This window comes from Leiobunum rupestre, chromosome 7, assembly GCF_980474605.1.
Source record: "Leiobunum rupestre chromosome 7, qqLeiRupe1.1.hap1, whole genome shotgun sequence".
In the NCBI taxonomy this organism is placed as follows: domain Eukaryota; kingdom Metazoa; phylum Arthropoda; class Arachnida; order Opiliones; family Sclerosomatidae; genus Leiobunum; species Leiobunum rupestre.
In genome coordinates this window covers 37,035,131-37,047,212 of record NC_143390.1, presented here as the reverse complement: position 1 = coordinate 37,047,212, position 12,082 = coordinate 37,035,131, and the positions used below count along the sequence as shown (strand labels likewise).

Below are 12,082 nucleotides of genomic sequence, written 5' to 3'. Positions count from 1 at the left end.
GTTATATGCGCCTTTAAAATTGCAAGTTCCAAAATTAGCCAAAAAATTATCTTTATTCCCAAATAATAACTTCACTTCTAGCGACTTGTTGCCATGATAGCGGCTACACCTGCAATTTAAAAAAGAGAGGCAATTATTTTTCTGGAACAATTTAAACGGACACTACTGTACAGACTTGTAAAAAAGGAACAAAAATTACACAATGAAGCCTAAATAAAATATTATATTTTCTTAAGGTTGAGTTAAACTATGTTAAGTGTCTAAAAACTGGTTTCATGAAAATTTGCAACATTTCCATTTTATTAAACGGCAGAAACAAATATAAATTGAAAAGAAATCCTACTCAATAATGATAGCATAGAAGATGAAGAATTTTAAAAAGTAAAGAAATAAATTAAAAAAACCAGCCACAACTGCTTAAAGTTTAACTATGCCATGATTTACAAGCTGTATTATAGAACACGTACTATCAAAGTCAATTTTCTCCGTGATATTTTTAGTTTTCACATTTTCTTCTTGAATTGCAATAAATATTAACCCATTGGGAAGCTGTTTCCAGCCATATTTATGCATCCATTGAAGCAGCTCAGCATCTGGGTCATTAAATTTCATTAAAAGGGTGAAAATACACCATTTTCTTTAAACCAAATACCTTGCAGTCCACCAAGTAAATTGGAAAGAACAGGCTTTTCGATATGTTGGTAAGTTATATTTACCACGTGACAAATAACTATTAAAACCCATGTGATAAGAAGGATTATAAATTATTTTGCGTCGTGCAATAAATAATAAAGTCATACATTTCCTAATGGAGTCCTCAAATCCAATATTATTCGCTATTAGTCCATAATTAGCTGGCAATTTCAATTCAGTCTATTTAAATCGAAGATTTATTGATTCAATGTGAAACATTTTATGTACTTCATATAAATAATTACCCAAAATGAGGAAAACTGGCATGTTTCAAGTAAATTGTGAAGTTTAAAGATAGTCTTAATATTTTCTTTAACCTGTAAGAAGAACTGTAAACATTAATATCTTTTTTTTGGTATTATTTCCTTATAACTTACAGCTTTTTGTTCCAATAAACACTTGCAAAGTACAAAATCCGTGTGGGGAAGATTAGTAAGAGCTTTTAGTAAAATACTAATTACAACTTCAGATTTATAATCAGGAGGATTAAACTGATATCTAAAAAATTATTTCAGAAACATTAGAAATGGTTTTGTCCTATATTGGTTTCCATTTCTTAAAACCATACAGCTTCAAAATGGCCAAATTTGCTTCCAGATCATAAGTGTTTTCACGTCCTTGCATTTCCACATAGTGTTCTAAAGTTGCAATGTTAGCAGGATTATACCTACAAATTAAACAATTTGAAATTTATTCCAATAACCTCCGAATAGAGCAACTACGTTCTTCTTATGTGCTCAATTGATATTGCTACTATGCTCAAGTTATATAAATGAAACCAAAATACAGGAACAAAGTTATATAATATTAATTGTATTATAGCTGGTGAATCTTTTTACACGTAAATCACATGTAAAAAACCACCAAGGCTTAAGGAGCTGCGTCAATAATTAAAAATAACAAGTGTATTCAGTCTGACAATAATCCTAATTAAATTTTATTAAACAATAACCAAGAACAATAATTTAGATTATAACACTTCCTTATTTAAATTTTACCTGTCAATGCCTTTTAGCATGGATGCAACCGAAGCTCGCATTTGATCTGCCATTTATGATTATCTAAACCTACTAACCTAGGCCACGTTCAGTAACAGCAAACCATTGAGTTGGGAATATTAATCTAGAGATCCAATCAAATCTGCTCCCCGCGAAACAAGTTTTTGAAAAATACGAATGTGCCGTCTGCTCTAAAATGACGAGCAAACGCATAGACATAGGAACTATACTTATACCTAGACGGAGTATTGCAGATTCTGAAGGCACTAGCTTTTTGTGCCCGGTTTTCAGTCCCACGCGCGTCTCATGTGTGATATGGACAAAATTCCGTGGCGCCACCAAATCGTTTGGTGGAGAATGGAGAAACTATAAAAAGCGGAAAATTCTAATGCTGGACGCAAAAACGTATTTGCTTACCGATACTTGTAAAAATTGTTTAATTTTCGAAAATAAAGTTAGTTTTTGGTAAAATACAACGCGAAATAAAATATTTTACGTAAATTTAAACTTCAAACAATTGAAAATGGTACAAACTTGTGTGGCTTCCAATCGTCAAAGTCGGTCACCAAAGGAAAAAATACCATTTCACAAGTATTTCTTGTTTTTATCATAACAATTTCAGGTCTTTACATTGTATTGTCCATTTTTCACAATAAAGATTACCTCAATCTAACTTAAACTTGTGCTCAAAATATCTTAAGGCAATAAATCGATTGAACTTAATACCCGGAAAGTATCACTTTGTTTGTGGAAAACACTTTAAAGAATCAGATTATCATATTGGCAAAAACGCGAAAGATCTCACGCGGAAAATTCTTAATGAAGACTCAATTCCTTCGGTTTTTGCGAGCGGAAAAAGTGATCTAACATTCACCTTAAAAATTTATAAAGGAAATTGAACAACATTTAATGTAAATATTTAGAAATTCGAATGGGCATATATTGCCATCCTTCAGAGGTATCAAGAATATGAAGGATTAACGTTGGTTAACAAATTATCAAAATTTCATATACAGTTTAAAACTCAAAAAATGAAAGTCAACTTGGCCGCACAAACAGTTAGCAGTTCTGTGGCAAAAAGCATAGAATTTTTGAAAGAGGCTGGTGATCCAGTGTTTCAAGGAAGCGGGCCAACATCTAAATTTATATCAAAAATTGATCGGTATCTACAAAAAAACAATTTTTAAGCAACTTTTCTCCACAATTTTGACACCGTATCTTACCTCACTGTCCCTTGCAGTTTGTTTGAGGTATTGAACTCTCGAAATCCATGGGCTAAAGGTTACAAGGCACCAATTCGGCTTTCCAACCTTGAAATAACCAAATGTTACATAATGAAGACTAAAGAACTTCTATTCAATTTAACAGACCTGGAAGGCAACTTGATTTTTTAAAGCCAAAGAAAGACAGCCATTATTGGTTTTGGTGTCACAATTCACAGTGTTTTGGACATTGGAGAGAAGTACATTGTTCCCCCTGATGGACCACTGAAGTATATTTTTTAAAATACCAGATTTTGCAAACAATTGTTTATTTTTTAAGGTACCTTTTAACTTAAAAACTTTCGCAGGACCATTTAGAGTTATATTTTAAGTTTTTAACACAATTCGTCAGCGAGGAGGTTGGAACAACAATCCTACTTGTAGAAACTTCACTGCTGCATACAAAAACACGTTGGTTACTAAAATTGAAAATCAAAAAAGTGGCCACTTAATTGCTTTGGACAACACTCATGTTCCAAATTTGTGCATGGTGCCAGTTCCAACCAACGAACTTAGAGTTATTAAAGAAGAATCTCTAGAGGAAGAAATGGATGACTTTATTATGTTTCTTACTGATGAAACATCAACATCCAACATCTTACGAGAAAACATAATCCGTTATATGGCTGGTTTTGTTGTAAAGAAATTACAAAAAGAATTAAAATTCGAAACATGTTTACACGCTTTAGACGAAAGGCATTCCTCACTATCAAGTCAAAGCTATGTAAAGGGTGATCCAACCAAACTTCTTCTCCTTTTAAAGGACAATGGTGGATTATGTCATCCGACAGCTAGTGTTCTCAAGATTTGTAGCTTGACCGAGAAGGCAGTGAGATACTTTGGATCAATTCAAACTGTGGCTAAAAACATTGACTTAAAAATAGAATGTTTGGTTCTGCGCCAGTTAGTAACGGACAATATTTTTCCAACTCTTACTGAACACATGTTTGATGACGAACTTGGATCACAACACCACGTTAATGTTTTGATGAAAAAGATTATCAAAATATACGTTAACATAAGGCTGAGGAAAATAAGCAGAGACATAAACAATCAAATGAAGAAAGAAGCTATTCGAAAAAGACTCACCAAGCTAATACTTTTTCAAGGGCAATAAGAGTTCTTTAATCCTTTATCACTGTGTGTAGAATCCCTTCCACAATTATACCTCCCTTTTACATCCTTTGATTGCAATGTCAATAGCCAAATACTCAGACACTGTTTATTTTTATTCCTATTATCATGTATTTCTGCTATTATTTATATTAATATTGAAACTAATATATTCATAAGTATTACATTAACAGATAAATATCATTAATATTTACTCACATTGCATTATATAATTGGGAAATTTATTGGTACATTCCTCCATACTTCCTTTGTTTACATCTTACAGCTGACTTACTTTTTTTAGTATAGTCAAGGCTATAGCCTAGGTATAGTTAGCCGCGCGTAGACGCCGTAGGCGGCGCCACATAATTTTGTCCATATCACGCATAAGAAAGCGCCATTGCTCAAAACCGGCCTCAATTTCGTAGATCCAGCAGTTTGTCTAGGTATAAGTATAGTTCCTATGTCTATGAGCAAACGTTATCATATGACCCGTGGCGCCATCCATTATTTTGAAGAAAAAAAAATCTTTTTGCTTGAAAACGCGTCTTATTTGAATCATTGAGAGATAGACGGCGCCACGGGTAGAATGATAACGTTTTCTCGTCATTTGGGACGCCGATGGGAGCAGACGACAGTATTATTATTTTTAAAAACTTGTTTCGCGAAATACTGAAATCCGACGTTTCGATTGGACCTCTAGATTAATATTCCCAACTCAATGCAGCAAACGGTTTAACCGTTCACGGCCCACTGCGCATGCGTTCGCCCCATAGCGGCCCGCTCAAAGAATTTCAAATCCATGTATTGGCGCGAATCAAAAGTTTAGCGATTAGTGTCATCGTCGTCCGCCGGGAGCGCTTCGTCCCAACCCTAAAAACGCGTCTTTTTACAACCGATTTAACATCATACTCTATGGTGGGAAACTCAACAACTGATGAGTACGTGCTGCTAAAAAGTACCTAAATATTCTTAAAGCTAATTTTTTTCATTTTTATTTTGTAATTGAAAGTTATATTTCCATTTATAACTTAAAAAATTAGGTTATAATTCAGTTTTTTTCAAATTGTTTAGCAAGAAAGTTAACCCTAGTTAGTTTTATTTACAACTTTTACCTTGTCTTGTAGCCATTTTTCCATACATATAACCAGAAATACATGAATTTCTGATATAACTATATAATTTTCATTATCTTCTAAAGAAAATAAAATGTTTATTTAGGTGGAATTTGTTCATTTTTAGTATAAACATGTTCTAAGATTTATATGGTTTCGAATTTCATTTATCAATAAGTCAATGGATTCACTAGATTATACAAACTAGAAATTAAATAATTTTTATTCAACAATTTAGTTACCCTTACTTAACTAGATTAAAATGCTTTTGCGTTCCTTATTGCAAATCTAAAAAAGTGATGAAATTCTGTGAGAAAGATGGCTGAAAATCATATCACATCCCGTGATAATTACAAAATAAATGACACATCAGCATCAAGTTTAGTGACACAGATAAAGGTACAGAATTCATCTTTAACAGACAATTGTGGGGCTTGACATTTTCAAAGAACCTGTAAACAATTTGGTTATAAATGCACTGGCGTCTCTAGACCCTTGGGGGTGGGATATACTGACCTGAAATTAATAATTAGTAGTCCCTCAAAAATGTAAATAATTTTTAGTCATTTTCTTGCCTCTTAAAAATCAAGTAACCAAATTCAAACAAATATTAGATTTATTGATTAAACGAATCAAATTTCGAATTGGGATTTACTACTCTCTGCTCCTTGATTTAATTTAACTATCAGACAGAGGTGGTTTAAAATATCCAAAGCAGAAGTTTGATTGATTATCTCAATTGTTTTGACCTTCATAGAGGGAGCGATTCCATATTTACGAGAAACTCCTGGAATTTGTAACAATTTGCAGAAGCTTTCTAAATGTCCTCTTTTACAGTGTGATTGCAATGACACTTATGCTTCAACTTCTGCAAAATTTATCTGTGACAAAATAATTCCACCTTTAGTTGATAATATAACACGGTTAAATTTCAGCTTGTTACGAGAAACTTAAAGAACTTAGTTTTAAGCCTCAAACAATAAAGTTTCTCCAAATGTGAAATGTCCAATACAACATTTACGGCAGTCATTCCTGGAAACAGATAAATAATAACTTTGTTTAAACTTCTCCATATTATGGATTGTAAATATTTAAATAATAACTTACTTTCCATTTCCCAGTTATTAAAATATTTGCTATTGGCTTAGCTACAAGCTTTAATTGTGATTATCCAAGCAGTCTTTTTCATCGACGTGTTGTCAACTGTAACAGCTGATCTGGTGATTTTAAAATATTATTTTCGGTGGGAAAAACAAACGTAAAATTTTTTAAAAAGTGATTAAAACGTATAAAAAGAGTTGATTTACCTTTCATTTCCTTGAAAGTGCCTATTAATTCTTAATCTTTTTCATAATAAATCAAAAAACAACATATCTCCGTAGGATTCAATGTTAAAGAGAGGTCAGATTATAGCGCTCCAGCCTACGTAGCGGCCACAAATGGCATTCTCTATTTTGGGCTGATTGAGCGGGCCGCTATGGGGCCGTGAACCGTTGAATGCGCATTCGCTACTGTACGACTTTTTTCACTTCCGGGATTGACGTCACGTTTGCAAAGCTGCTTATTTTGGCTACGTTCAGTGAAGCTTAACGGTCTTACGTTTGCGTTAATTCCGTTGTGACTTTTGCTGAACGCTTTTTTACGATTGTTGTAATTTTTTAAATATCGTCTGCCGAGTCGGCCGCAGCTAGCCTTCCCGTGTGCTGTGACGTCACGATTCCGTTTAAGATTTCTTGCGATCTTGCTAACTTGACGATTTTCAAAACCGGAAACAAGAACTTTTGATCTCACAAATCTTGCGAGATTCCCAAGATCGCTTTCGAGGTAGTTTTTAACAAGATTCAAATGGCGTCGAATGCCAATGAATTATTTGGCGTAGCTCTAAAAGATGATATTACGGGAATAAATTATAATTTTGAGGTTTCCGCCGAAGAATTCCAACGACTTGTAAATGGTTAATTTCCGGTGTGACGTAGCGTTGCTGAACCGTTGCTGAAACATTTGAACCTGCTCTTCCAGCCGGTTTCTTCCATAGATATAAGAAATGTATATAAAGGTCTAGATAAATTTCGGGGCGTCCATGGCTACGTTCAGCAGCAGTCATAGAGATAGAAAATAAATAGAGGGAAGATTACCGGGTTAAGGCACCCTGTTTTTGACCGGGAAAATTCATCCCCCCCCCACGCATGTATGAAAGTGGAGATGTGCAGAATTTGCAACGCCATCTATCCTTCCTTTGTTTACATCAAATGACAGTTGAATTTCAAAAAAGCATAATGTATTTCATTTCACCGCGCGTCGATGGAGCCACGTAATCTGCCTATCTCATGGCTTCCTACATTGGCGAAAAGGGGGTCGGCACTCGCGGTCAATTTCGCCAGATACAATAGTGCCTCTATTTCTTTTCTATCTCTATGGCAGCAGTCAACGGAAAAAAACCGGATGGATTTGATGCCTACTATCAAGGGAGAAAAACCGTTGAGTTATCGTTGAGTTCTTTTAATCAACGCTACGTCACAAAAATCTAAAAGTTGTTGTACGATTTATAGTTCGCTGACTTAACGAACAAAATATCGTCTGCTACCCCTCCTTTAACTTTGTCGAATGACGTCACGACACCGATGAGCAACGGAAAAACCATCTCGCTCAGCCGATGTTTCTTCTGAGTCTCCGATGATCAACGTGACGTCAAAACCGGAAGTCAAAAAACCGCTGACCGTTGAGCTCAGCGCTGAGCCTTTTTAGAGTTGTTGAACGCAGCCGATATTTTCCACCGATGACCTTTTTCGTCATAATGACGTCGTAAGTTGCTGAACGCTTTTATTCAGTCATCGGTGTTTTTTAAAATGCCGTAGCTTTTATAGTAGTTTTACGTCAGAAATGACGTCAGTCATCGGAAAAACCGACTCTTCCATCCGATGACTTCGGTGAGTAACCGATGACCATCGTGACGTCAAAACCGGAAACGCGACAATGCGTACAGTAGGAAACCGATGTCACCAATTAGTAATCGGTGAGTTCGATGAGCTCTGCTGAGTGCTGAACGTACCCACTGCCTAACATAAAATACGAAATTGACACGTAGCAGACACCGAGGAAGGCACATGACCAGGAGCGCGAGGTCTCTTAGCATTTTAGTACTAAGTGCTTGACCTTTCCGCAGGCCGTAGTCTTTAGACACCATCTGTTGGTGACTTTTAGTATAATTTTTAAGCAGGAGACCATGGCTCTCGCGACGATAGCACGAGCTTTCTTACCGATAGATAGCGTCTTATAAGGATAGCCTGCAGAAATTACGCGTTTTTGCTAGCTGTCACCTCCGTATTCACTCCCTTTGAAATATTTTATCTAGACCTTTATATACGTTTCCTATATCTATGGTTTCTTCGTTGTTAAACGGAATCGTGACGTCACAGCACGCGGGAAGGCTAGCTGCGGACGACACAGCAGACGATATTTTATAAAAATTACAACAATCGTAAAAAATTGTTCAACAGGCCAGGCTAAAAAGTCTCAACGGAATCAACGCAAACGTAAAACGGTATAAGACCGTTAAGCCAACGTCTCAAGGTTCTTACAAGCGGCACTATAGACTACGTCTGCTTTTTTCTTATAGAGTCACACGATATGGTTTCGGCTAGAGCCTTAGACGCCAACACAACAAATAAACGTCACAGACAATAGCGGCACCAACGTTAGAAGCGCTGAAGGGATCGCAAAAATCCCGACAGCAGGCGAAAGTATCCCGGGCGGGAGCTGCAGCTTCCTTCCGGAAGAGCGGAGAACGATAATAGAGAGTTCAGGGTGTAAGCCAACCCCCCGAAAAGCGTTCCAAAACGCCAAGCGAGAAACCGCTGAACCGGGGCAGAATAAAGCAAAATGAGCCAAATCTCCCTCTACCTGGTAGAGGAGGAGCGTACACCGAAACGACACAAAACCGCGGGAACCGAAAAACGATCAACAAGAGCCAACGACAGTAGGCGTTCCTGGGGCCTGCACAAATGACAGCCCCAGACCAACGGGACGGAAAATCCTGCAAGGAGAAGAGGAAACTTCCCAACGGAGCGTCAGCCCAAGCGCTCCGCCACATACGGAGAAGCGCAGACGAGCACCGGCGACGAATAGTAAGAGTATCTGGTGGCGGGACATACAGAGGAGCCACTGCATCAGTGGAGGCGGCTTTAGCAAGGGCATCGACCTGCTCATTGGGGCCGATACCCACATGGGAAGGCGTCCACTACTCATAGGGAGTTGGCACTCCATGTTATCTTCCCATAGACGCTAATACAATCAAAGGCAGCTGCCGTTTCCCTATAGACCCGACCCGAACAAGCCTACTGAGAGAGAGAGACTGTTTATATTTCTTTTTGCTAACTGCTAAATTCGTTTCTTCTATACAGTGTGTAGGGTGTAGAGTAGACAGACTCACGACACCCAGTCACCCACTCATACACACAATTGACACAAAGCCAAGCACACAGCATAGAGATGGAATTGCGAAAGCGGCGCTGGCGATTCCCGAGTCCGAAGCGAGAGAACCGTCAGTATAGATAATGGTCGCATCCTTGGCGAGAGTGTCAAGCGTCGCGAGGAAAGATTGCCTCAGCGCGTCCGAGCAGAGGTCGCCTTTGCGAGAATGCAACCAGTGGGAGATGACCTTCACCGTGGGCGGTTCCCAAGAAGGAGATGGGGTGGGTGGGATATGACTCCTGGAGGTATGAATGTAAAATGTTCATAGAACATTTTTTTGTAGGAAATAGTCGGCTCCTAATGTTCGTAATTGAATTCATAGCCGTACATACAATACTAACGTAGATTAGATAAACGATTACTGTGCACCGGTTTCCCCCATAACCATTGCGTGTAAAACTACTATTTTTAACAGTATAGATATGTTTTTGTTTGAGTAATTACTCCTAAAATATTTTATTACGCAATTTTGAACCATTCTTCATTTTATATTAAAAAAAACTAGCTTTCTATGATTTGAAAGAAACTTGTTTTCTAGTGCGTTGTTAGCGATTGGCAATTATGGTAAAAAGAAAACTATTTCTAACACTAACCTGTGAAAAGATGTTTTCTTTTGTGTATTTACTCTTACATGATTTAATTACGCAATTTTGAGCCATTCTTCAACTTTAATTAAACATAAGTCGCTTTAAAGATGTAAAAAAAACCGCGTTAGCGTCGAGCTAAAGTCGGCCATTTAATCTTAGGCGAAATAGAGTGTTAGTTCACCAGTGCGGCGCCGATGGCGTAACTTTCGTTGCCAGCCAAACGAAAAGCATGAGCCAAAGGCAGGGTTCTTTAAAAGTTCTAATCGGACCACGCGACAAAATTTCAAAAATCGTTCTAGTTTGTTATCCGATTTCTATGGTTTCCACCGAGCGGGCATGACGCCTTCCGCCCAAAGATTGTTGTAGAGCACTAGGAGGGCCGTACGAAACGCCGGCGTCGTGTTCTTTATGATGAGGTTAGAGACGTTATCGATCCCCGGGGAGGTATTGTGAAGGCCAGAGATGGCATCGTATAGCTCCGTTTCCGTAAAAGGGACGTTATACCTGGTCGGCGGTAATGCTGATCCAGACCGAATGTTGGCTGGGGGTGAATGTCTGCTCCGGCGGACTGAGTCAGGCGCTCGGCAACTGCAGATTGATCCGTTACGACCGCGTCCCCATGTTGAGGTGAGATGAGCCTGAGGGGACGATTACCACTTTTAAACCACCGAACCTGGGACCATACCTGAGTCAATAGGGTGGGCGCATGGAGCTTGCTGCAGTAATTTCTCCAACTGTCTCGTTTCTTTTCTCGAGTGAGCTTCTTAACTTTTTTTTTCGCGATTGTAGACCACCTGGTCCAGTGAATGCCCAGAGCGTCTAGCTCGCAGTGACTTTCTAACCCTGGTCGGCACAATAAAAGTCCCACCGAGGGGGCTGACGAGGAGCTGTGGCAACGGCACCACCCCGCTTAACCAGAATCGTGGCTATCACTGTTTGATGTAGAAGAGATTCCGCCGATTGGGCAGTCAGGTTATCTGATCCTAGAGAGTCATCCAGAAGGATCCGGAAAAGTTTCCAGTCAGCGGCAGGGTAGTGCCAATGGGCTGGACCTGGTGGACGGCTAGTGACGTGTGACGAGTCACCCAAGTAGATTGGCAGATGATCGCTGGTTCCGTGGTTCAAAATTGACCATGGAAGATGAATAGCCAGTTCGGTGCTAGCGAAAGCAAGATCCAACGCTCCGTCCGGGCCTTTAGGCGGGCTGCGTGTGGGTTCACCAGTGTTGAGGAGTACCATGTTGTCATGGGCTTCTAACCAACTCTGAATGACACGGCCTTGAGGGTCAGTCCTATGACTACCCCAAAGGATGTTATGGGCATTGAAATCACCCAAGAGTAGAACCGAGGTGGTGGCGTCCCGGAGGAGAAAGTCGAGAAAATCCTTGGTGGCGGAGCCCCTGGGGTGATAGATGTTGTAGAGGGTGAACTAACCAACCGAGGAGCGAATCCTCAAGGCTAAAGCCTCCACGCCGGCGCAGGCTGGACGGGGGAGACGGACGACTGGAAGGGACTTGCCTACCAGTGTCGCAACGCCACCCCGGACTCCGGAAGCCGAGGGACCGGGTGGAATCCTGTCCTCGCGAAAAGGTTCATAGTAGCCGAAATGTAGATTAACGGAATCAGTTGGAGTGAGAAAAGTTTATTGTAGCGCGATAATTGTTGGGTGTAAGTCACCGAAGAGGTCGATAATGTCCGGTAGACGCGAGCGAACACCATTGACATTCCATTGCAGGATGCTAGTCGTCTCCAGTAGCTAAGGGGGGAATTCCTCCTGTCTGAGAGCATTGAGACTCCGGGAGAATGTCGGAGCGTTGAGTTTCTCCACAAAGCCTTTGGTAAGAG

The 12,082-nt window shown here is 39.2% G+C and overlaps 1 protein-coding gene and 1 long non-coding RNA gene across 7 annotated transcripts; both read right to left on the bottom strand.

Moving 5' to 3' along the window:
• Nucleotides 1-26: 26 nt before the first annotated feature.
• eIF3k (eukaryotic translation initiation factor 3 subunit k) lies at nucleotides 27-1,826 on the bottom strand. Its single transcript, XM_090154113.1, has 8 exons — nucleotides 1,692-1,826; nucleotides 1,262-1,360; nucleotides 1,071-1,191; nucleotides 939-1,010; nucleotides 801-873; nucleotides 653-730; nucleotides 468-593; nucleotides 27-109 (listed from the first exon to the last, which is right to left on the bottom strand). The coding sequence occupies exons 1-8, from the start codon at nucleotides 1,742-1,744 to the stop codon at nucleotides 78-80; spliced, it is 654 nt and encodes a 217-aa protein (XP_090010239.1). The 5' UTR covers nucleotides 1,745-1,826; the 3' UTR covers nucleotides 27-77.
• Nucleotides 1,827-2,333: 507 nt separating this feature from the next.
• LOC149936155 (uncharacterized) lies at nucleotides 2,334-4,506 on the bottom strand. 6 transcript variants are annotated; one of them, XR_016472172.1, is made up of 9 exons: nucleotides 4,286-4,504; nucleotides 4,043-4,187; nucleotides 3,890-3,977; nucleotides 3,661-3,813; nucleotides 3,556-3,579; nucleotides 3,238-3,488; nucleotides 3,062-3,178; nucleotides 2,915-3,001; nucleotides 2,334-2,857 (listed from the first exon to the last, which is right to left on the bottom strand). It is a non-coding gene; the product is annotated as an uncharacterized LOC149936155 (long non-coding RNA). The 6 variants fall into 6 exon arrangements; XR_016472169.1 differs by having other exon boundaries at nucleotides 3,556-3,826; nucleotides 4,286-4,506; XR_016472167.1 differs by having other exon boundaries at nucleotides 3,556-3,813; nucleotides 4,286-4,505.
• Between the last annotated feature and the right edge of the window lie 7,576 nt (nucleotides 4,507-12,082).